The following is a 23,517-nucleotide window of genomic DNA, read 5'->3' as shown; positions in this document are numbered from 1 at the left end:
ATAAGTTGTAATTTAGAGTTTACTGACACAGGTTCAGTTGTGGGGTTGCCGACATGCCCGTGAGTCTTTGAAAAGATTCTTATCAATGAGCATTTTCTGAAAACTGAGCGAGAAATCAAGTTCTGGAGATTTTCCCCCACACCCCAGATTCTCTGTTTCTCCTTCCAATTTAACCCGTTTAAAGCTTTTTTCCTGCTCCACCGATGAACTCGAGCATTTTACAGGGCAGCAAGCAGGCCTGGGGACTGTCCTGTGGGTGACAGGGGAGCCTGGCTTTGTAGGACGTCCTGGCCCCTGCAGGGAGGGACCGGCCGGACCTGGGACCAGAGGGCTGCATTGCCAGGAGAAGAGTGGCCCGCGGGGGGTCAGCGGCCGAACACTCCTGGGGAGTGGCATTTGGATCCGGTGACAGAAGCCATTCTCAGAAACTTACAGTGCCTGTTCCTTAGAGGTGTGGGCGGCTTGTCTTGGGGTTCAGGGCAGAGTCGGAAGAATTGAGTATTTAAGCTAACGGGCTGACATTTAATGGCATGTACACAGTCGTGATCTCTCTCTTCCCTGCTTCATGTAGACAAAGCGCTGGAGTGGCGTTTGACGGGGTGGACGCCGTTTCTCCTCATTCCACTCATGACGCAGGGGCGTAGGCGCTGATGAAGGGAGCCTTTGGGTGCCCCTCGGCCCCTGCCTGCCCTTCGCAGGGCTTCCTCAGAGCTGTGGGGTCCGCAGACACCCCTCCCCCCATCCTAACCTCACCCCCTTCCCTCTGGGAGGCCCTGACCACCCACACGCCCGGTCCCCAAGGAGCGGCCCTTGTGCGAAGCATTTTCTCCTTGACTTAGCTCTCAACTATCTTGAATGATCAGTTTAATAGAAAAATGTTGCCTGAAAATTCCATAAAATCTTAAACATACAATTTTCATTTTCCACCCTAAAAATGCGTGTAGAACCAACCAAATGCATTTATTAGCATAATGAAATCACCACCACAATAAAAGTTCACACAGGTCTTAGTGCCTTGTTTTAAATAAATTTACTTATTTAAATTAATTCCAAGTATACACTACATTGGTTAGACATCCATAATGTTCATAAAACGATCTTCCCAATTGCCCCCTCCCTCCCCTGGTCCTGCACTTAGCCATCATATCGATGCTGATTACGTTCCCTCCTCCACGCCCCCCCGTGCCAAACTATCAGCTACTAATTTGTATTTCTTTAACCCTTCACCCCATTCCCTCAGCCTTTCGACCCGCCTCCCCTCTGCCCGCCGCCAAATTGTCCACTATATTTGTGAGTCTGTTTTTAATTAGTTTGTTCTTTTTGTTCCTTAGTTTCCACATATAAGTGAAATTATATGATATCAATCTTTCTCTGTCTGACTTATTTCACTCAGCATAATAACCTCTAGGTCCGTCTATGTCATTGCAAATGGTAGGATTTCATTTTTTTAATGGTTGAGTAATATTCCATTGTATATATGAACCACAATTTCTTTATCCGGTCATTTGTTGATGGGCATTTAGGTTGCTTTCATATCTCGGCTGTTGTAAATTGTGCTGTCATGAATATTGGAGTGCATAGATCTTTACGAATTATTGTTTTGTTTGTTTGTTTGTTTGTTTGTTTTTGTTTTTGTTTTTTTTTTTTTTTTGGATAAATACCCAGAAGTACAATTGCTGGGTCAAAAGGTAGATCCATTTTTAATTTTTTGAGGACCCTCCAGATTGTTTTCCATAGCAGCTGTACTAATTTGCAATCTCACCAACAATGTATGAGGGTTCCCTTTTCTCCGTATCCTTGCCGAAACTTGCTTAGTGCCTTTTTTTATAATGTACAGCACAGAAAAAAAAAACTCTAAATATGTAGTAGTCATCTTTTTAATGTAATATAAAATCTGATTACTCAGTTACTAATTGAAAGTATGGCAAAGATACAGGGACTCAACATTTCAAAATGTGACTTGCTTTTCAACCAAAGTAGCAGGTAGGTTTACACGTGTTTAATACTGCCACATGCGTGTACTTTATTAAATGACCTTTTTTGGTTGTAGAAGTGTTCCATGTAAAGACGAGCTGGGAGGGTGGCAGCGTCCCCACGTGCCACACACGGGTCCCTGCTGTCATTAGCATCCTACGTTCGCGGGCGCCTTTGTCACAACTCTGAGACACTGTCAGCGAAGGCCTGTGTTCACTCGGGCCGCGCGGCCTGCACCCGATGGCCTCTTCCTGTTCCAGGACCCATGCGGGACGCCCGGTGCACTTGGTCACCACGCCTTCCCGGGCCCGAACGATTCTCAGCCGGCCCTTGTTCGCGACCTTGACCGAGTTGCAGAGAACCGTCAGGCATTTCTGCAGACTGCGCCCCAATGGCGGTCCTTTCAATGGCCCTTTCCCACGATTGGACGGGGTTGCAGTTTCCTCTGAGAAGTCACACACAATAGTCAGGCCTCTAGTGCCGCCTCGGATGACTCGGGGCGGGGGCTGGCTTTGACAATGCTCCAGAAGCCTGACTTGTCAACTCACAGCAATTAAAACAGCAACAACAAGGTGAGGGCTCTAACCTTCGCAAGCAGGCGGGTCCTGTGCCACACGTGAGCCCTGTGCCCTGCAGAGCGGCTGGGTGGTGAGCGTGTGCCAGTGAATCCAGACGTGCACAAGAACTTTTTTAACTTGTTAGCTTTTGATATTTAGTAAACATATGTGCTATTTCTTAGAAATTTGCAGGTGAGTCAGCAAATCTGAATCACTTTTCCTCTTGTGATCCAGTTTTTTTTTTTTTCCATTTTTCCTCTTATTGAAAAAATAGGTCATGACTGTATTAAAGAGATTGCCTGGAAATGAGATTTTCCAGCTACGTGAATTTCCTAGTTATCTGGGCATTACTTGAATTCCACACGGAAATACATGTATACGCTTTCGTCAAGAATCAATATGTGTGTGTGCGTTTAAAAACAAACAATGCGTATATTTTTATTACCTTAAAGTAGAAATTCCCGAATGGTGAAAATATTTCATTCCTTTTCGGTATCTCGGGTTCATCTGGCAAGCAGGAACGCCATCCTTTTCGGTTACTCATTTCAGCAGTTGCAATGTGGTGGTTTATGCTTTTAACGTTTGAAGTGAGCATAAATTTGAGACTGAACCAGGAGCATCTGGTGAGGCCAGACTGCGAACCTGACGGGCCCGCTGAGTGACGATGATGGCCTGGGCACGCTGAAACGGCACGTGCCAGGGGACAGCTGCCATTCCCGCTGAGTGCAGGGCCCGTGGAGCGGCCGGGCCCGTCGCGCGGCCCCGCCAGGGCAAGGCCACTCATTTCAGCGCCGCACGTAGTCTTAGAATTCTACTGCAACCAAAAAAAAAAAAAAAAATTCATTAAATATGCACACAGCTTGAATATAATACAAAAATTATTTTCCTGAGTTTCCGCTAATTAATTCTGAAAAACCGAACCGCATTGCACCTTCCATTCGTTTCGTCTGTCCTGAGATGCTCTTTGGGACCCGTTTGGCTCCTTTACTTGTTTCCCGTGGTCCGGAGTGGGACGGCGGAAAGGTCGGGGCTACGGTTTCGGGGAACTCGCCCTCCTTCCGCTTTCCTGGCTCACGCCGGCGTTCGTGTGTGTGTCTGACCCCCAACGGGGAAGTCGGGGGGCCCCCGGACACCCTGGCGCGTGCTCCCCTCGCTGTGATGCGCAGCAGCGGGCCCCCTGAGGTCGTGGGGCTGTGTCGCAGGCGTGCCGGCCGGTCCCCCTCACTGAGACCCGTGCGTGGGGGGGTCCGGACCGTCCGCTCCCGGCGAGACCTTGCGAGTCCCACATCGTGCTGCGAGCTCGGCAGAGAGCACGGGGATTCAGCCCCGTAAACGTGGCCTCTCGTTGCCCACCCAGCGTCTAGAGTGAAATCCTCACCTTTCCGGTAAATGCTGAGTCCCCGACGCAGCTTTTTGGCATCGCCGCAAGCGCAGTGACCGCCTGCAGCAGCGCTCGCGAGTGCCCCGGCGGTGCTGGCCGTGGAGGCGGGCGGAGCCGCAGTCCCCGTGAGGCCGCGGGGCGACGCGGGGAGGCCGGCCGCCTCCCAGACGCTGCGTCTCCTGGGTTTTCAGGACGCAGACGTTCACCCTGGGCCCCAGAGGGGGGCGGGAGGCGAGCTGGATGTCATCCCAACTCACCTCGGCTGCTGACAACGCCTTTGACAGCATCTCATTGCTGTTTTAGTCAAAGAAAGCACATTCGTGCGAAAAGCAAATACAGTATTTTATGCACACGACAGAATTCCCCCCAAACACCGTGACGACGTGTGGTCACGTGCGGCTTTGACGAGCCGGGCGGCTGTGACAGCCACCAGCTGCTTTCCAGGGTCATGTTCCTGATCGTGACAGAGGCTGCAGACGTGGGCGCCTCGGCCACCGCCTCGTGCTGGTGTGGCTCCGGCCCCGGTCCTGTGTGAGAGCGTGCACAGCGTTCGTGGGCAGGGCAGGGGCTGCCGAGGGCGGGGCTGGTCGATGCCACCCGCGGGGCTGGTCGATGCCACCCGCGGGCTGCTTCCCACCTTCTCAAGACGCCGAGAGGAAAGGCCAGGTGCGGTGTTTGCACAGTGACGTCTCGTGTGTGGAAAGTTGCTGGTCGCGAAGGCCCCATCTCCAAACACCGCCACAGAGGGGGTTAGAATTTCAGAGCTTCGGCCTCTGAATCGTGGGGGGACGCAATTCGGTCCGGAGCAACGCTGAGCAACTACCGATCAGCCGTTAACTCAGCGTTGTGTTACCAGGTCCGCCGTTGCTCTGCAGATAACTGCGTTGCCAGCTTGGGACAGAGCCAGATGCCCGTACGAAATAACATTGTCTTAGAAGACGACGTGCTTCTCAGGAGCATGTGCGTGAGCAGACGACGTGCCAGCCAGCCCCGTGGAGGTGACCTAACGGAGGGCCTGCGGGCAGAGCCAAGACTGTGTTCCACACACTATCTGGGCTCACTCTGATACCCAGATAATCGGATAATCAAGTGCCCAAATGTTGTACCTAATTGTAGAGCAAAGTTGAAAAAAGTAGCCCAGGAAAAATGTTTAAATCGTGTATAGCTAAACGTCCATTTCAAACACGAAATGATCTTTATAAAGTAGTCCGCAAGATATTTACCTGAGAAGATATAGTAAACATAGAGTATTTATCTTTAGTACTGTAATAAATATGAAGTAGCCATTAGTAAAGAAATTAAACATAAAATATCTGTCTTGGTAAAAACAGATATATGGTATTTCTTGATAAGCAGCGTAACGTCCTGTCTCTGAGAAAAAACGGGCCGTAGCAACTTGCAGAAAATGGTAAGTTGCAAAGCGTGGGAAGCGCCATAAAGAGTGACGGCATCCATTTCCGGACGGTTCACGTCGTCAGGAAAATGTTGGCAGTGGGGCCAGTCACGTATTAAACCTGCTCCCGAGTTTCTAAAATTAAAATTGTCTTTTTTTTTTCTTGAATATGCATCTTTTCCTCTTCTTGATCGCAACCACCTAAACATGTTTTGAAGTCAAGAAAATACCAATCAGTCGGGAGGTGACAGGCGAGAAGGCACCGTGAGCTGTTACCTAGTCCAACCGAAGATGCCTCCCACCTGCCCGACTGTCCCGGCGGAAGGAAGAATACAGAATCAACTGAAAAACGGTTTTGATTCGTGATCAGCTCAAGCATGCTCTCATTCTTCTTTAACCTAATTAATTTTCCCACCTATGTGAAAATCGTTCTAGTAATACATTTTGCCTAAAATAGCATTTTCTTTGATTTATCTTTAACTCCCAACTTATTCTAAGAAATTTTAGAGACATTTATTTCTGAAAACAACACAAAATAGCAAAATACCTAAATACTTTACTAGCTGACATTGTCACATGCATTTAAAATGATTTTATGTTTGAGAAGTGATTTCGTCTCCACGGACGTGATATTTTTCATAAGGTTAAATTTGGTTTCTAATGTTGCTAGCTTCGTGGCAGATCCTGGGGATTGGCTGTGCAAATACCACTTTAGGAACACCACCTTCCTTTGTCTTCCTCCATAAAGAGTCTGGGAAGCACTAATATTCCCTTCCCAGGACTCTTCAGAGGTAGCAGTGGCCAGGGGACCTGCAGGAGACAGGGATCTATAAGCAGGGGTCACTAGAGAGAGCCTCCGGAAATGGTTTGTTTTTAAAAAGTGTTGCCGGCTGCCCTCGTGGGGGACTTTGGCTCTCTGAGATCCAGCAGGCACCCTGCACCAAGAGGCCATCCCCTTGACGATGTCGACCGGCACATTCGGGGTGATGGAGAAGAAAATCGGAGAGTCCGTGGTCTTGTGGATCTAACCCACTAGCCTATCTTGGACTTCCTACCTCCGTCTTTCTTGTTACGGAAGGAAAATAAAGTACGTATTAATTTAGGCCAATGTTCATTGAACTTGTTTTGTTACTAGCAGCCGGAGGCAGGGAAATGACATTCGCAATATTTGTTGACATTTACTATGACCCGTGGAAAGAGAGCGGTTTAACTTCTGAGATTACTTCACGGTTTTGTGCTAGTTTGATTCATTGGTAGATTTATTGCCCACGCTCAACCATTTCCATGTGATTATTTTTAAATAAGCATAAGTCACCTTTGCTTCAGTCCAAAGTACGGGCGGCAATCGGGCAACGACTTCATTGTCCCCTTGAGAGCACGTGTCACACGTGTGTTTGTGGCACACGTGTTCCCGGAGGTTGCTGAACGGTCCGGGCCAGTGATTTTTTTTGGGGGGGTGTCCCCTCCGGCTCTGCAGTCCAGTGCCCACAGGGTCCAGGAGAGTGTTGGCTGGCGGCGAGGGGCTTGACCTCTGGGAGCTGGTTGTCTGAGCCCCATGCTCCACAAGGACCATGAGAACGGCCGCCCCCGCCTCTCCCCTGCCCGACGAGCGCCTCGTCCTTGACTGGGTGCCGTCCCCCGGCCGGCTCCTTCACTCTGACAGGCTCCTCGGGAAGTCCTGCGCGGCTCAGACCGGAGGGCCCGCAATGGGTGGGTGGGTGGAGGCCCCAGGTGGGCCTGCGGCCAGGACCACTCATGTAGACAGGTGCGGTGGCCAAGCCAAGGAGGGGTCCGCCGACCTCTGCGGGAATTAGAAATGCCTCGTTCTCTAAAGACCAAGAGTCGGTCTCTCCATCCCAAAGCTCGCGGTCCACAGGAAAGACCACGATCGTGAGAGACACCTCAGACACCTCAGGTGTCGTGTTCTGTCCTAGTAATGCGTAGCTGGATGAGTCACGGGCCAACCCGGACTGAGTTTCCCAAGCTGAAAGCCGCCTCCTGGATTTTTGGCTTCGGTCATCCGGAAACTGGGGCACAGTAATGCCGGCCGTTGGGTAAAAGATGGGAATTAAAACTGCAGAGCGGGAGACCGAGTCCAGAGAAGCCGCCTTGTGCCCACACGGAGGACGGCCACAGCACCGCCCTTGGCTGGTGGGCGGCCCCAGCCTGGCCGCAGTGCAGGTGTGACCACTGGCTCCAACGTGGACCTTTGTGCACGGCCCGCGGGCCGCACACTCGGAGCTGGACACCCTCTAGGTGCAGTGCCGAGTGACTTCTCCTTGGGTGCTTGTTTTTATTTTAAGGACATCGGACATTTAGTACTCACTTTAGAATGCCTTCAACGAGACAGGTGTCTCCCCAGGTGGCCAGTGATGGTCATCCACCACGGCCTGCTCAGACGCTAGGCGATGGCCTTCCTGGGGACAGCATGGTATTCTGGGCCCTCCATCCTCGGCTCTGTATTTTCCTTCTGCCGTGCTTCTCAGGACAGCAGAAGTGGTCATGTCCTGCGTGGTGAGTGTCGGTAGCAGCTGGCCTTGCTTCTGTGAGCCTCCTGTACACTTGGAAGTGAAGCCCCCCCCCCTCCTGCGCTGTCGGCCGTCCCTGGCCCGTCGCTGGTGTCTGCATTTCCCGTAAAGCCGCCCAGAAATTCAGTTCTCAGCCACTTCTACGAACATTCCAAAAACGAGGCCTCGACTAGAAAGTGGGCAGGCTGTAGATAAAACCCACGTCGGGACTTGCCCTGGGCGACTGCGGGGTCACCAAGTGCGAGCCCACGGAGGGTTCCAGGGGGCCCAGGACAGATGGCTGTGCGAGACGCGCATGGGGGCCGCGCTGCGCCGCGCTTCCCCCCGCCCCGTTCCGCCCCAGAGGCCCGCGGAGGGATCCGCTGCAGGTGTGCTCGCCCCGGAATCCCGCGGGGCGTCTCCCCGCACGCCGCCCCGCGCGTCCCCGCGTCCCCTCCCGGCCGCGTGCACACCGCCGGGCTCGTCTCTGAATCCAGCCTGGCGCTGATGCTTCATCTGCTCTCCCATCTGTTAGTCCGTTACCCTTGGAACGCCTTCATCTTCCTTCAAAGTATTTTTTATCTAAAATCTTATACATTTTTTACATTCTGTTATTTCCCTCCAAATAATGTAACCCTTGTGAGTGTAAGAATTGTATCACGTGTGCCCAGTGACTTCGTCACCTAGCACAGGGCCTGATGCACAGCTGGCCCTCAAAACACTTGTATGTGAACAAATCATTTCTCTCAGCTAAGGCGTTTTGTATAGTTAGCGTTTAAGACAGAGCTTAGCTCGGCGTCTGCGCACAGTTTGGGTGCGTTTGTGCGCATACTGCGTTACAATTGTGTTTCAGTGAAAAGAGGTTTGATTCCGCATGTTTTCATCCGTAGGACATAAATATATTCATTTTGTGTCCTAAATGGGTCTTAACACTAATTTAAGGTCAGAATATCCAAATGGGGATACTGACTTAAATATTCAGAAGGGAGTGAACGGGCTCTCTTGTGCTGTTTACGTTAGAAACTGCAGAGGTCAAAACAAAGCCGGTGTGGCCTGCGGGGGTGGGGACTGTGAGCCGCACGTGGTGGCAGCAGGGACGTGTGTCTGTGACCTGCGGCCTCTGCCTCATGCGCGCGCCTGCGCCGCCCTGTGCACCCCTCGAATGACAGGAAACCGAGCGCCCTCCCCTCAGGTGTCGGCTACCCTTTTCAGAGCCTTTGTGATTAAGTGTTGATGGAGCGAGTCTCCTTTTGAAACTCGATGAAAATGAACATAAACATAAAGCCCTTTTCATTGTTTTAATTGTTTTTCTTTAAAATAAAAAACCTGTTCATCATATGATTTTTAACGGTTCCTTCAATTTCCCGTTTTCAGAGATCGACAAGGGCGGGTGCGGGGACCCGGGCGTGCCGGCCTACGGGCTGCGCACGGGGAGCCGCTTCCTGCACGGGGACACGCTGACCTTCGCGTGCCAGGCGGCCTTCGAGCTGGTGGGCGAGCGCACCATCACGTGCCAGCAGAACAACCAGTGGTCAGGCAACAAGCCGAGCTGCGTGTGTGAGTGTCCCCGGGGCCGCGGGGTGCGGGGCGGGGGCACAGGGAGTGCGTGTGCGGGGCGGGGGTCTCCCTCAGGTCCCTCGGAGCCCTGCCCGGCGGTGGGCGGCCCGCTGGGCTCTCGCTGACGCGCGGCGAGATCCGGGCGGCGGGAGAAGCCGCAGCCGAGACCCCGCGCGGGGCGGGCGCAGCGCGGTGTCCGGGGCTGGCCAGCGAGCGGCCTCCGCGGGCGGTGGCCTTCGTGGCTCCGCACGCTGGGCGGCAGCGGACGCAGCTCGTGCGCACGGGCGGCGGGAGCGCTGTGCGTTTCCGCGGACGAGCCGCCTGCTCCATCATCCGGGGCTGTTTTAACGAGGGGAGACGCGCGTGGCCCCTTAAAAGCTTAGCGACGTCCAGACAGTGCGCGCAGCACGACGCGGCCTGCGGGGCAGAGCCGCGGCCCAGACACAGACCCCGCGGCCGTCTCCCCACAACAGCAGTAGAGGCGTGGGGCGGGGGCTGGTTTTGAAGTTCTTAAAAGTAAGTTTCCCGGGAGGTTTCGTAGTGTCCGCCCAAACGTGGTGGTCCGAGCTTCCGAGGTGCTATTTCCTAATAGTCGCCCTGTAACGAGTAAGCAGCGTGCGGAAAACGCCCTGCACGGGAAAACGGAACCACGGAGCGGAGACTCCCGCGGGAGGCCGGAGGCCCGCGTCATTTTCTGGAACTCGCCCCGCGGCGGTCGGTTTCTGCCCTCGCGAAGGCGGGAGGTCGTGCAAGAAACGCCTCGGTTCGCGCGGGGGCCGGTCCCCCGATGGGGCGGCGTCTGAGTCAAGCCCCCCACGCGGGGCCGGTGCTGCCGTGCCGAGTGAGGCCCCCTCCTTAGCATCTGGCGGAGGGATGGGGTCGCGGCCGCAGGCTGGGAAGCGGGGCCCGGCCCCCGAGCCCGGGGTGAGCCCCTGCCCTGCCCCCACAGTCTCCTGCTTCTTCAACTTCACCGCGTCCTCGGGCATCATCCTGTCGCCCAACTACCCCGAGGAGTACGGCAACAACATGAACTGCGTGTGGCTGGTCATCGCGCCGCCGGGCAGCAGGGTGCACCTCATCTTCCACGACTTCGACGTGGAGCCGCAGTTCGACTTCCTGGCCGTGAAGGATGACGGCGGGTCCGAGGTGACCGTCCTCGGCACCTTCTCCGGCCACGAGGTGCCGGCGCAGCTGGCCAGCAGCGGCCATGTGGTGCGCCTGGAGTTCCAGTCGGACCACTCGACCACGGGCCGCGGCTTCAACATCACCTACACCAGTGAGCGCGGGGCGGCGGGTCCGGGGCAGCCCCCGACGCCCGAGGGCGGGCGCACCCTCCGCATCCTGCCGTGGGCGGGGCTCCGGCCCTCTCGCTGGCCCTGGCCCTCCCCCTCCCCCTCCGCTTCCCTCCTCCCCTCCTGCCCTTCCTTCCTCCCGTCCTTCTGTTCTTCTGCACTTTCTTCCTTCCATCCCCCCTCCCCCCTCCCCCCCCCACCACACCCTCAAAGCAAAACACTTGTGTAGGGACGAAGATGGGGGCATTGCGGGTCGGGAGCCACAGATTAGAGCCCTAGGGCTTGCATCTACTTAGTGGACTTTGATAAGACAGCTGATTTTTCTTTGCCTCGCATCCCTCCTTTGCCAAATAGATTATATTTAAGAACACCTACTCAGGTGCACTGTTGAGGGAATAAAGTAAGTGTCCTGTTGAGAATGGTTTATAAGTCGTCACTCACCACCTGCTTCTCCTAGGCACTGTGCACAGGACGGGCCAGTAATTGTTTTGTTGAACGTCACAGTAACTCTGGGATGCAGGCTCGATAGTCCCCATTCTGTAGAGATGGCTGGACCCAGGGTTCTGACCAAGACTCTCCTGGACCCAGGGCCGGCCCCCAGCTCCCTGCCTCTCCTGCTCCTCCTAGTGGACAGGAAAAGTGCTTCAGGCTGCCAAGTGCTGCGCACCTGACAGTTACACCTGCGTATCCACCTGTCTCGCTCGCTCTAGATAGCAAATCCTGTGTAGTTAAAGTATCTCTCTATACATATATCACTGAAATTTAACATAGTAAATTGCTTTATAAGTAGCTCCCATTTCCTTTTTAAACACTTATAATTGATGTTTGAGCGTTTAATTCTACTTTCATTTTTCCTTCTCAGCGTTCGGTCAAAACGAGTGCCACGACCCCGGTGTCCCCATCAACGGACGGCGTTTCGGTGACAGGTTCCTGCTGGGGAGTTCCGTTTCCTTCCACTGCGACGACGGCTTTGTCAAAACCCAAGGCTCGGAGTCCATCACCTGCGTCCTACAGGACGGGAACGTGGTCTGGAGCGCCGCCGTCCCCCGCTGCGAAGGTGCGGCTTCGCGGTCACTTCCGAGTTATTTTTTTTATTTTTATTTTTTGAAGTGGAGCATCTGTCTGGAAACAAACGGCTGTCTCAGCTTCCTGGGGCTGCCATGACAAAGGACCCCAGACCTGGGGTGCACACGACAGTGACGTGTCGTCTCCCTGTCCTGGAGACGGGGCGGCCGACACCAGCGTGACCGGGCGGGTTCCTCCCGGGGCCACGAGGGCGGAGCTCCCGGGGTTTGCCAGCCGTCTCGGGGTCTCTCGGCCTGCAGAATCATCACCACAGCCCTCTCACTGAGAACCCGTCTGTGTCCACCGACGGCGGTCATGCTGGACGAGGGCCACTCATGGGACCACCCCTTAGCTGGTCACATGTACAATGACCTTATACCCAAAGAAGGTCACATCCTAACGTGCTGGGATTAAGGATTCAAAATACAAACGTGGGGGACATCATTCAACCCATAACATATTCAACCCATATTTTGAAATCTCCAGTCTGGTCACCTGTGTGAAAACGAACAGACACATACACACAAACAGAAAAACAAGGAGGGCACCCCCCTAACGGTGATCGGGTAAAATAGGGTGCGTGCTTGCACCGCCCCCACCTGGGCAGCCGGCAGCGATGCGCCAGGCAAGGCTTTCCCCAGCGGACACTGAGCGGAGACTTCGTTAGGGGTCAGTGCGTTTGTTTATTCTGGCAGAATGTTCTGGATGCCAGCAGACTGTGGGCGTACATTGTGTGGATCTGGATGAAAGATATTCTTCTTTATTTGTCTGCCTCTAACCTGCCTGTATTCCTCAGCATGGCTCAGTGTCATTAAAAATGCAGGTTATTAAGGGGGAAAATAATCGTACAAGAATGCATCATTAACTCTATGGCAGCAAATTTTAAAGTTCAAAGAAAATTGGTATTTTCCTAGCAAAGGATAAATTGCGCAAAGTGACCCAAATAAAAAGTGCAAACTGTGAATAAACAAAGTACCATAAAAAGAGATTTGAAAAAAAAAAATTAAAGATTGAAAAAGACACAGTGCCTACAGAGGTGCATAAGTAAGTTCCATATTCCAAGCATAGGGTACTTCGGGTTTGGGGATACTGTTACGGACAATGGCAAAGATGGACTGACTCCTGCGTAACATTATATAAAGCCAGCATTAATGTAACATCTCCAAGCGAAATAATTATATTAAAAATAAAGCCATAGAAAAGTATGCATAATTAAGAAGGGTTTACTTTAAGGATATAATATCAGGTAAGGTGTCAAACAGTAAATCAAAGGAGACTTGCATTCTGAAGGCCTGTTCACCATTCGCTTTCTGTTGTCCCCGCTGCGAATGTAACTGTCACCGGTGCTGCTCACCAGCTCGTCTGGATGCCGCGTCTCCACCCAGTGGGACTTCCCTGCCCGCCACCCCATGGCGTGACGGGAGCTCGCATCGGGTCCTGGCCAATCAGGTGTAGGCGGCAGCGATGTGTTCCACTGCTGGCCCAGAGCCTCTCGCTGCAAGCGCGAGGCCCGGTCCCTGAGCCGTGGCCGGTGGGAGGACGTGTTGCGGGGCGGAGTCCCCAGGCGGGCACCCTGCAGGAGAGCGACTTGGTTACAGCCGCCACGTTTGTCACCGCAGCACCGCTGGTCTGCGCCGACCGACGGGTGGACTCAGTATCGTCACGTCGGCGTCCAGGGTCTGCTTCTGTTCACGTGCAGTGCAAAGATTAACGTGTCTACTTCCTCAGGGTCAAGGGGTGAGAGTTCTAGAGCGGACTGTAAATTATAGTGGCATGTAAAAGACAAGATTTAGTAAAAATAATCCATGACAGTTTAGGCACGTTCCAAGAAATACAACAACTCAAAAAACAACACATTTTTGTACATATGTGGGAACTAAGACTTTTAGGAAATAATTCATCTCGCAGATTTAGAAGTGTCTCATGTAACTTTTTAAATCCATGTTTGCTATATGTTTTCTCAGACAGTATTTCTGGATAGTTAAAGATGAAGGAAGTAAAATGGATATGCTTAATAATAAAAACCAATACCCTTAGTTTGCTGGGGAATGAGTGTTGCTTTGATACTTGAACATAGATCGGGAACACACGGGAGCAGGTCCCTGCTGCGCGTGCGCGGTCGCGGTCCGCCCCCCGCCGCCAGCAACCTGCTCACGCCTGCCTGTCGTCTTTCAGCCCCGTGCGGCGGTCACCTGACGGCAGCGAGCGGCGTCATTCTGCCTCCCGGCTGGCCAGGATACTATAAAGATTCTTTAAACTGCGAGTGGATCATTGAGGCGAAACCTGGACACTCGATCAAGATCACTTTCGATAGGTAAGGAAAAACCTTTCGTTTCTTCATTCGGACCTTCGGACCCGTGCATGTCCCACGCGGTCACTTACGTGGATCTCAGAGCTCAGAGAGGTGGCCGTGGCCCATCAGTCCCTCCGAAGGAGTTCCCTCGGAAGCAGTAGGCGCTCGCTTGCCAAGTTCGTGCTCCTTCGATCTTACCCTTCGAGCCCCCAGTCGCGGCGCCCTGCAGGGGCGGGGTCCTGGGCGACCTTCGCCTGCCCCGCCTCCCCCGCCCCCATCGCCGACTCTGGATATGGACCGGCAGATGGGACACACGGCGTTGTCGCGATTGCACCTGCGGCTCCTCTGGTCCCTCCGGGAGTGCGGGAAGCCATCTCTTCCGTGCTGGTGGCCCTGGAGTCCGGAGAGTGGCTTCAGTTTGCAGAGCGGGGGTGGGGGTGGGTGGGACGGGTTAGTTACTGGCTAACTGCGTACCAGGGCGCCCTCCCGGGCGCGCCGTGTGGCATGGCCGCTCCAGCATACAGTCGATTATCCAAAGGCATCGTGCTCTTGGAGTTTTTCATGATGATACATGTTGCCGTTTGTCTCAACAATGAAGTCAATTTGATGCTTAGAAACCAAAGATGCTCTGGGACACATCGCACGCTTTAAAATCTAAGGACACGTCACCTTTTAGTGCCCCAGGCTTAATCTGACCAACGTTGGGCCTCCTCTAAAAATGACTTCTTCTTGATTAGATCGAGTTCTGGATTTTAATATTCAGAACATTATAACGTCTCAAGGCAGACGAACATTCTCATATTATCTTCATTTGTTTCCACTAGCTTTATAACAATAACTTTTATGCAGGAAGGGTATTAGGCAGGAGTTGTATCAGCTCTTAGTAATTATTTGAATTTGAAATCACTGTATTACGACTTTTCTCTGAGAGGGTACTAATAATCCCCGCTAGGATAGTGTCTCAGAAGAAAAGGCGAGTTTTGGCTCGTGTCTCCATCCTGTTGGGAACGGATCGTGTGTGTAATGTTGATGGCGGGGAGAACATCAGCTCTATGACGTTCAGTAAATTAAGTCGACTTTGCCGCTAACGCGTAGCTTTCAGAGGCTGCGTGGTGAAAGTGAACACACATCCTGGTTCCTCGCAGGGCTTCAAATCTGTCACTTAGCAAAAACGGGGCTTTCTCAGCCCAGTCGGGGGCAGCTTATTAGCGCTGTTTTCAGTCTCCTGAACAAAGACGCTCACAGAATTATTCTCCATTTTGCTTTTTCAATATTATCGAGCTGTGGTATGTTGCCGAATTCCATTTTTAAGTACCAGAATTTCTAATATTTTCTGACATTTGCAATTTTTGCACAGCTCTTTAAAAGATTATTTGCATGGTGCATCTTAGCTTACCCCTGGAGCGTGGCAGACGCCTCGGTGAAGGAAGAGTTCGCACGGGCAGATTTTAAACTCCGCACGGTTGACGCCATCATGTCGCCGAATAAGGAGAGACATTCGGGGTTTTGTCTTTCCAAGGTTACCTTGGAAATCTTCCGGCCGTTGAGGCGTGCGCTTTATCTGCCCTGGCTGTCGCTAAATGAAGGTGTGAAAACCTGCGTGTGCAAATATTTCAAACACGCTTGCTCAGACTTGTGGCGTTTGAGCTCAGAAACAGAATCTTTTGAGAACGTCGTGAACAGTGAAAAACAGAGCTGCACAATTTACCCCCAAACGCCCTGCCGTGCCCTGTGACCGGCCTCGCCATGTGGCGCACGCGTTTAGATTCCATTCCAGAAGCCGGGGGCCCGAAGCAACCCAGCGGCTTCTGAGCATGTGCTGTCCTCGTGCAGGCGCAGGGGGGCCGTGGGCGTGGCTTCGCAGCAGGGGCGGGGCCTCGGTGGCCACGCCCTTTCGTGCTCCGCCAGCCTGCTGTCCCCGGCCTGCTGTCCCCGGCCTGTGACTGCGGTGGGCATGATGCAGGCCACAGCACGGGGCTGACGACGTGACGTCCAGCTCTGCAGGTCCCGCGGGACGCAGAGGCTCCCTGGGGCACGGCCGGCCCCCGGGGCCTGGGTGGGAGAGCCGACGGCGACGGGGTCCCCGGGGAGGGGCACCTCATTACATCGAAGGGGCCCGAGCGGCAGCGACGGGGGCGCGTGCTCTGTCGCGCTGGGGGTTCGGGACGGCGCAGGCGCCCGGCCCCCGCCTCCAGGCTGGCGCCACGTGTCCGGCTCGCGCGCGCCCGGTGTCCGCGACCGCGTCCTTGACAGTGCGCACCGGGCGGCCATCGCCAACCTGCGATGTATCCGTTCGCTCAGTCATGCAAACGAGTCTGGTTCGCGGCGCCGTCACCTGGTCATCGGTGCCGGGTCACTGTCCCCTTCAGTGTTTGCGCCTGGCAGGATGTCCCCTGTGGGGGAAGGGTGTGGGGAGGAGGGGCGCAGGGGGGAGGAGAGGGGTGCAGCCGGGGTAGGGGGCTGTGGGGGGGCCGGGCGCACCTCCTCTTCAGGAAAGCGCCGTCCTCGTCGCGACCCGCGCCCGCGCCCACGCGCCTGAGCCGCTGTGCACACCTGTTTCTTGTGACGTCCGTGGGTTTTGCTCCTCCGCGGAGGCACGGCGGGCACACGGCGGTCGGGGGCTCCGCGCGCCCATGCTCACCGCGCTCACCTGTGCGCAGGTTTCAGACCGAGGTGAACTACGACACGCTGGAGGTGCGCGACGGGCCGGCCGCGTCGTCGCCGCTCATCGGCGAGTTCCACGGCACGCAGGCGCCGCACTTCCTGGTCAGCACCGGCCCGTTCCTGTCGCTGCTCTTCTCCACGGACAGCAGCCGGGCCAGCGTGGGCTTCCTCATCCGCTACGAGAGTGAGTGTCCCCGCGCGCGTGGGCCGCCGCGGGGCCGCAGACCGCGCCGCCGCCGCCTGCGCGCCAGAACCTCCCCTCCTGACAGAGCGCAGCTCGGGGACTTTCGGTTTATTATAAAGTGAAATCTGAAAACACAGCAGGGAACTGTGTCCCCTTCCTGCATGACGCGACAATAGATTTCTGCGGTTAGAAATGCCCACCCCCTCCCCGCCCCGGAATCTGGCCGGGCGGGCACAGCGCTGAGATTGTCCATCCTGAGCTGTACTTTTTGCTGGAAAACATGATTTGGGCAATCGCAGTTCTCGCCGGCAAGTACACATTCATTCACAGCTTTCCTGGGTAGCCATGAAGGGAGGAAGCGAAACCCCGCAGAAGTTTCCCAAGTGACAAATAACTGTTGATATTAACAGTGGTTGTAAATATTCAAGAATGCTTGTTAGAAATATCGGAACACAGTTGCTACAACGTTGCGACGCAGCGTATTTTGCCGGGCCATCCCTGTGTCACGTGCGCACTCCCGTTTCTTTCCACAGATCCAGGCAGCTTCACCACAAGCCTTCCCCCCGCCCCCGCTTTTTTTTTTTAACGTGATGTAACCAAACCCTGAGTTTGAGAGCGCAGACATGCAAAGTCTGCACACGCTGGTGGTTCTGAACCCAACGGCAAGCTCGGGGAGTTCCCAGGATGACCTCGGGCTTGATACCTTGATGGGAAGAGCCCGCGGGAAGCTGCCACACGCGTAGTCACACCCGTCATTTAAAGCCGGCCAGGGGAAGAGACACTGGGTGGAGCTCGGTGGCCAGCGGCCCCGTCCCTGTAGGCTAGACGGAAGTCATTCTGCGCCAGGGGCCCGCCTCAAGCCACCTGGCCACTATAAACTCTCAGGTGTGGTCCCAGGGCCCCTCCGTGAGTAGCAGACTCCCACCACACAGGACACACCTAGGTTTGGCGGATGCCTCCCAGGTAGAGCTGTTTCGAGGCCACTCTCCTTACTACACAATTTTGATAGTGGCTCAGGTGTCCTACCCATGCCCCTCCCTGTGCCTAGTGAGTCACATTTTCTTTACCAATGAAGAAATATCACTTTTTCATTTTAAGAAGTCACTCTTTATTTGTATTTCATGCATTTGACTTCATGAAGGAAGGTACATTCATAAGGTTTATTGCTCACAGTATAATGGTCAGCAGTGTTAGCCCTGAGATCATTTGGGGGACCAAACAGTCTGAATATTGGTGATGATTCAAGATTCGTGATTAATAGTTCAAGTCCTAACTGATTTTCCCAACCTTACTGAGTTACGTGGGGCAAAGTGAGGTCTTTTTTTAATTTCTTTGCATTTGTGGGCATCACCATGAAATCCTCTTCTCCTCTTCCCATTCTCCTTATTCGTAAAATATATATCAGTCTGAAAATACATAGAAATGTCAGAGTAATGGCATGACTACAACCGATTTCATATAACATTTTACCTTTTAGTATCTTTTAGCATAGGCTAGTTGTAGACATCTTGAAAGTGGTTGGCTTAAATGCACATTTAAAAACCATGTATGAATTTATGGGATGCAATTTTAGAAAATCAACCGGAGGGCAGATTTAATTTGTATTATATGTGCGTGGGCTTAGGTGTGTGTGCATGTATATAAAAGCCTTCTGCGGTATGACTGCCAAAATCTAACTGGAACATAAAATATCAAAGGGAAGAGGGGAAGGGAAGGAGACAGGAAGACAGGGGAAGATGTGGTTAGACTTCTTTTCCTACAGATTATTGATTTTCAAATGAAGAAGAGTAAAATTCAATGAGGTCAACAAATTATTCATTTGCACTATCAGATATCTGCTAAATGATGGAACAATAGACATCTCTCTGCTGAAAAACATAGTTAAATATTTGAAAATGCATTTTTTTACATGAATGCATTATTGGATTCACTTGCATAATTTCCAGACTTGATCACGTCTGGGAGTGTTTCAAATGTATTAGGGCACAGATATGTTTTCCTTTTCCATAAACCAGAATGACCCTGATTTGACGTGTTTCTTCTGGGCATCCAGGCGTGACTCTCGAGTCAGACTCCTGCCTGGACCCCGGGGTCCCTGTCAACGGCCATCGGCACGGCAGTGACTTCGGCATCAGGTCGACCGTGACTTTCAGCTGCGACCCCGGGTACACGCTGAGCGACGATGAGCCGCTCGTGTGCGAGAGGAACCACCAGTGGAACCATGCGCTGCCCAGCTGTGACGGTAGGTGGGCCGGCGGCGGACGCGGGCCACGGTGGCCGGGCGTGGGGCGTGTCCTGCGAGGCGGCGCCCTGTGCCTCCAGGGGGATTTCTCCCTGAAAAGGCGCTGCTGTTTAACATTTGACATTTACCTGCCACATTTCCTCTGAGAGGTGGAGCATCCGTTTAGAAACGAAGAATGAACAATGATGGGCTGTCCTCCAGCTCTGCCCCAAACGCTCAGACGAACCGAGCTGAGCCAGACACGTCCCGTTCCCGTGGCGGTCACTGAAGCTGGCACAGGGACCCGCCGTAGATGAGCATGTTCTGCGCCGTCGGCCCTTATTCCCCTCTGGTCCGGGGCCAGGTGACAAACGGCTTCCTCCGGGCCTGCACAGTGCGTCTGAGTCTTCGTCTTACTCTCGCCCCTGGCCAAGCTCTGTCCCCAGGAGCACTCGCTGCGAGGCAGGGAGTTCTCGAGCACTCTCTTTCTGTGCTGCCAGCCGCCCCTCATCCTTCTCAGATTTGGATTATTGGAAATAATCTTGGAGTCTCCAAATTAATAACATTCTTAATAATTGTGTTATCGTATTGCTCAACTGTATATTATTCAGCATATAGTTTTGACAAGGTAAGCAAGTATGTGAGCAGTGATCACGTACAAAACAAAGTTAGGGATTTCGCCTCTGACCATGAAGATAACCGCACGTTAACGTCGTTTGTACATGAAATGACACCCGTAAACACGTTTGCGTTCTCAGCGCTTTGTGCAGACCGCAGGCATGTCTACTCAAGCACGATGTGTCTCCATTCATGGAACACCTCGACGTCATGTAAGCGATGCACTCAAAGTCATAGGGTTTATGGGACAGCCTTTTGGAGCTTTGTCACCAGAGCATCAGCCTAAATGGTAGTTGAGACGTTGGAAGAGAACCCGCAAAGTGCAGGTGAGCGACCCATGGTGGCTGCAGGCCATGCCGGGGGCGCGAAGGACCCGCAAACCCGGAGCGGGAGGCTGGCCCGTGGCGGACCGTCTGCGTGGGGGACGTGGCCAGTGTTCAGATAACTCCCAGGTCCTGATGACACCATTCTTCTATTTACTAATCTCAAATGAGCTGTTAATGCAGAAACGTGCCCCACGGGGATGATACAGACGAGGAGCTTAGGGAACCCTCGGAATCTGCGTTCCTAGTTCCCCTCGCCTTCCGCTTCCCCGAAAGAAAGCGGCAGAGGAATCCAGCGAGGTACGTGCATATGGATGTAAATGAATCTGCAGTGGGGAACAGCGAGAACCTCGGTTCCCTCGTCGCCACGGGGACTCATCAAAGATAACCCCTTCTTTTCAAAGTGAATGAAAAAAGATGAAGACTTGGGAATAGTAGTTACGCGTAAATTATTCTAGGAAAATGTGCCTCTTCATTTTCATCCTTTTTTACATTAGACCTTAAATAACTTCTAAAATAACACATCACCTTAACAGATATATAGAGAACCATAATATAAACAAATTTACTTGTAAAACATATCATAATTAATAATAAACTGTCAGAAAAAGTCCCATGAAAGTCAAGAACAGGTCAATGTGCTCAATGTCAGAAGTATTATTTACCGTTGTTCAGAAGATCCTAACTAATGGAGAAATTTAAGATGATGATATGAATTCTAAATATTAGGAAGGGACGATAATGAACTTTAGCAAAAAGTCCTCAATTGGTGACTGCATTCGGGATCAATACATTCTCACATAAGATGTGCCTTGTTATAAGTATTACAGAAATACAAATGCGTGCACACACACACACACGAGTCAGGCATAAATATATCTAACGACATGCAAAGGCTTATATTTTAAAAAATTAGAAATTTACAGTAGAACACAAAGTGACACCCTAATCAGTGAGAGTACTACTGGGTCTCTCCGTGGGAAGAATGACATTTAAACCCACAAATGTTCTACAAATAAAGTTTTAAATTTAATAAAATCTAATTAAAATTAATTTGAACTTTTAATAAAAATGTATAAATATATAAAATTAATCTGGAAGGGTAAAGCCTGAAGACCTAGGAAATATATTTAGAATGAAAGGAGGGACTCTGCTGGCTGGCACTAAAGCACACCAAAAATTAATGACACTGGGAACTGTGAAATCAGGGCGGAAATGCTCACATCAGGATTCTGGTCACAGATCAATCCCTGCCCGAGAACTCAGTTTATAATAAAATTTATGATAAAATCATGCCAAATCAATGAGAAAGGATAACCTAGTTAATGAATTGTGTTGGTCAAATTGGATACCTGATCGGATTTTAAAAATAAAAGTTACACAGTTGATTAAGGACTGACACAAAGATTCAAAACTTAAAATCATTATTTGAAAATACAGTAGAATATTAAGGCAAACTTTTATTCAGTATATATATATGTATGTATTTCATTTGTTCATATACATATAAGCGCATAGCTCAGTCGTGCTGAGAAAAGATGATAGAAGATCAATACCATACGGATCGATATTGGACCGCTGGCGGCCCGCCCGCCGGCCCAGAAGCAGGAAGGAGGAACGCGCGGGAAACGGCCCGTCTGAATCCGGGTTCACGTCAGGAGCAGACTGCTGGGGCCGCCGGCTTGCGAAGCGGGGGGGGGGGGGGGGGGGGGGGGGGGGGGGTGTCAGGCGCAGGAGTGGGTCGGCTCTCCTGGGGGGGAGGGGTGACGACAGGGTGCGCCCCGCAGATTCCGGGGGTTTGGAGGATGGGTGGACAGCTGGGGCCGTCGTCAAGGAGACGAGGCTGGGCCGTGTGTGCCGGCGGGGCACCGTGGTGCCCTCGGACCGGCGCCTGCACGCTCGGCCTTTCCCACTGTACTGCAGCTGGGCCACCGCACCTGCCGGGCCACCGCACCGGCTTCGGCATCTCCCAGCGCACGTTGGCGTAAGTGGGAAAGTTAAACCTTCCGAGGGGATTGGAAGCAAATTATTTGCTTAGCTTTTGCTTTATTGGAACCTATGTCAGAGAATGGTAAATTTATGATAAAAGGCTATGAATAAATCAGCAACCTCGGGAAGATTTCGGGCGTGATGTGAGAATTTCAGTCGGTCACGGCTGACTGTTTTCATTTAGCCCGAAGTATTATTCTTGTTGCCTTTTCAAATCCTCACAATGTCTTAAACCCCATGAGTTTTTATTGTAACAGATGAAACATCAATAGGATTTTTAAACCTTTAAGATGTCATAGCTCTCAGAAAGGAAAGAAGAAATCAGAATTAATTATAACATTTCACATCGTGAAGAAAGTTAACGTCCGTGAGTACCTCTCATCTCCATGGCATTGTTTTTGCTATTTACTCTTCATCATACTCAAGTTTTGGAGGAACCATGTGGCCATTGGCATAAATTGCCCTTTTTTGGTGACAGACAAATGCAAGAAGGACTTTGGAAAAGATGTTCATTAAGTGAACATTTTCGTAAACCGTTTACTCTCACAATCCAGATTGGAAACCGCCGTGTTGCGGCCGCCGCTGAGGAGGTTATAAGGTTTCAGGACGTGGAGAGGAGAGGCCTGTTTTTTATGTCACCCGGTGAAGCAAGTGCTTTATTTGATGTGGGAAGGTATTTAGAAGAAGGAGAAGGAAAAAAGTAGTTACATCCTGGAATCGTGAAAGGCTTAGGGGACGACTTCCAAGATGCGTCTTTAAGAATAGGGTCGAGAGGAAGAAACAGGATTCGGAGCAAAGGCGTAGGGAGACTCACGGCCTGCAGGCTTTGGGGGGTAGAAGTGAATTTGTCGCGGTTTGAGACTGTTCATGCTGGTCCTGTGAGCACGGGGCTGACTGCAAAGGGGAGGTGTGACGCTGGAGCATGCGGGGGTCCCCCAGCGGCCCCCGTGGTCCTCCGAGAGGGCACTGGGCAGGGCTGGGAACCACACTCAGCCTCAGATGGACAGCCTCGCTTAGCCACCTTGTTTGTGGTAGGGTTTTTGTTTATGATTTCTTTTGAGAAATGGATTCCAATAGGGTGGATGGGTGGGTGGGGGGATGGATGGGGGGATCGATGGGGGTTGGGGGGATGGGTGGAAATGGCTGCCATAGGACATAGAGAGGCTACGAATAATTTGAAATGGAAAGTGGCTTCGTAAGTCTTTGCTATAAATAGAACTTTATTAGCAGTTTAAAGGGAAAGGGGGCATAATGGAAAAAGAGAAAGGGAGCCAGCAGGCGGCAGGCTGTGTTCGCTCTCGGCCTCTCTAAGGAGGAGCCAAGGGCAGGGACGGAGGAGGTAAAGGAGGCAGAAAGGCTGAGACTCGGCAGTTACCCACGGCTCGAGAGCCCGGGCGCGGCCAGAGGCGTCCTCGGGAGCGGACGAGGGTGGCGCAGGGCAGCGGACCCCAGCGCGGCATGCGCTTCAGCGAGCGGCGGGAACTCCGTGCCCGCGACGT

General features: G+C 52.5%; 1 protein-coding gene across 2 annotated transcripts in view; it reads left to right on the top strand.

Annotated features, from left to right (window-relative positions):
- CSMD1 (CUB and Sushi multiple domains 1) overlaps positions 1-23,517 on the top strand; it is a 1,035,440-nt gene that overhangs the window by 827,783 nt on the left and 184,140 nt on the right. For both annotated transcript variants that reach the window (XM_036228983.1, XM_036228984.1), the window contains exons 13-18: positions 9,187-9,369; positions 10,319-10,645; positions 11,524-11,718; positions 13,902-14,040; positions 16,680-16,867; positions 18,921-19,109. In XM_036228983.1, coding sequence (XP_036084876.1) covers positions 9,187-9,369; positions 10,319-10,645; positions 11,524-11,718; positions 13,902-14,040; positions 16,680-16,867; positions 18,921-19,109 — 1,221 coding nt within the window. The remainder of the gene's footprint in view (positions 1-9,186; positions 9,370-10,318; positions 10,646-11,523; positions 11,719-13,901; positions 14,041-16,679; positions 16,868-18,920; positions 19,110-23,517) is intronic.

The sequence above is a fragment of the Rousettus aegyptiacus genome, unplaced genomic scaffold, assembly GCF_014176215.1.
Source record: "Rousettus aegyptiacus isolate mRouAeg1 unplaced genomic scaffold, mRouAeg1.p scaffold_m13_p_11, whole genome shotgun sequence".
Classification (NCBI taxonomy): domain Eukaryota; kingdom Metazoa; phylum Chordata; class Mammalia; order Chiroptera; family Pteropodidae; genus Rousettus; species Rousettus aegyptiacus.
This window is presented reverse-complemented; position numbering and strand designations above follow the sequence as displayed.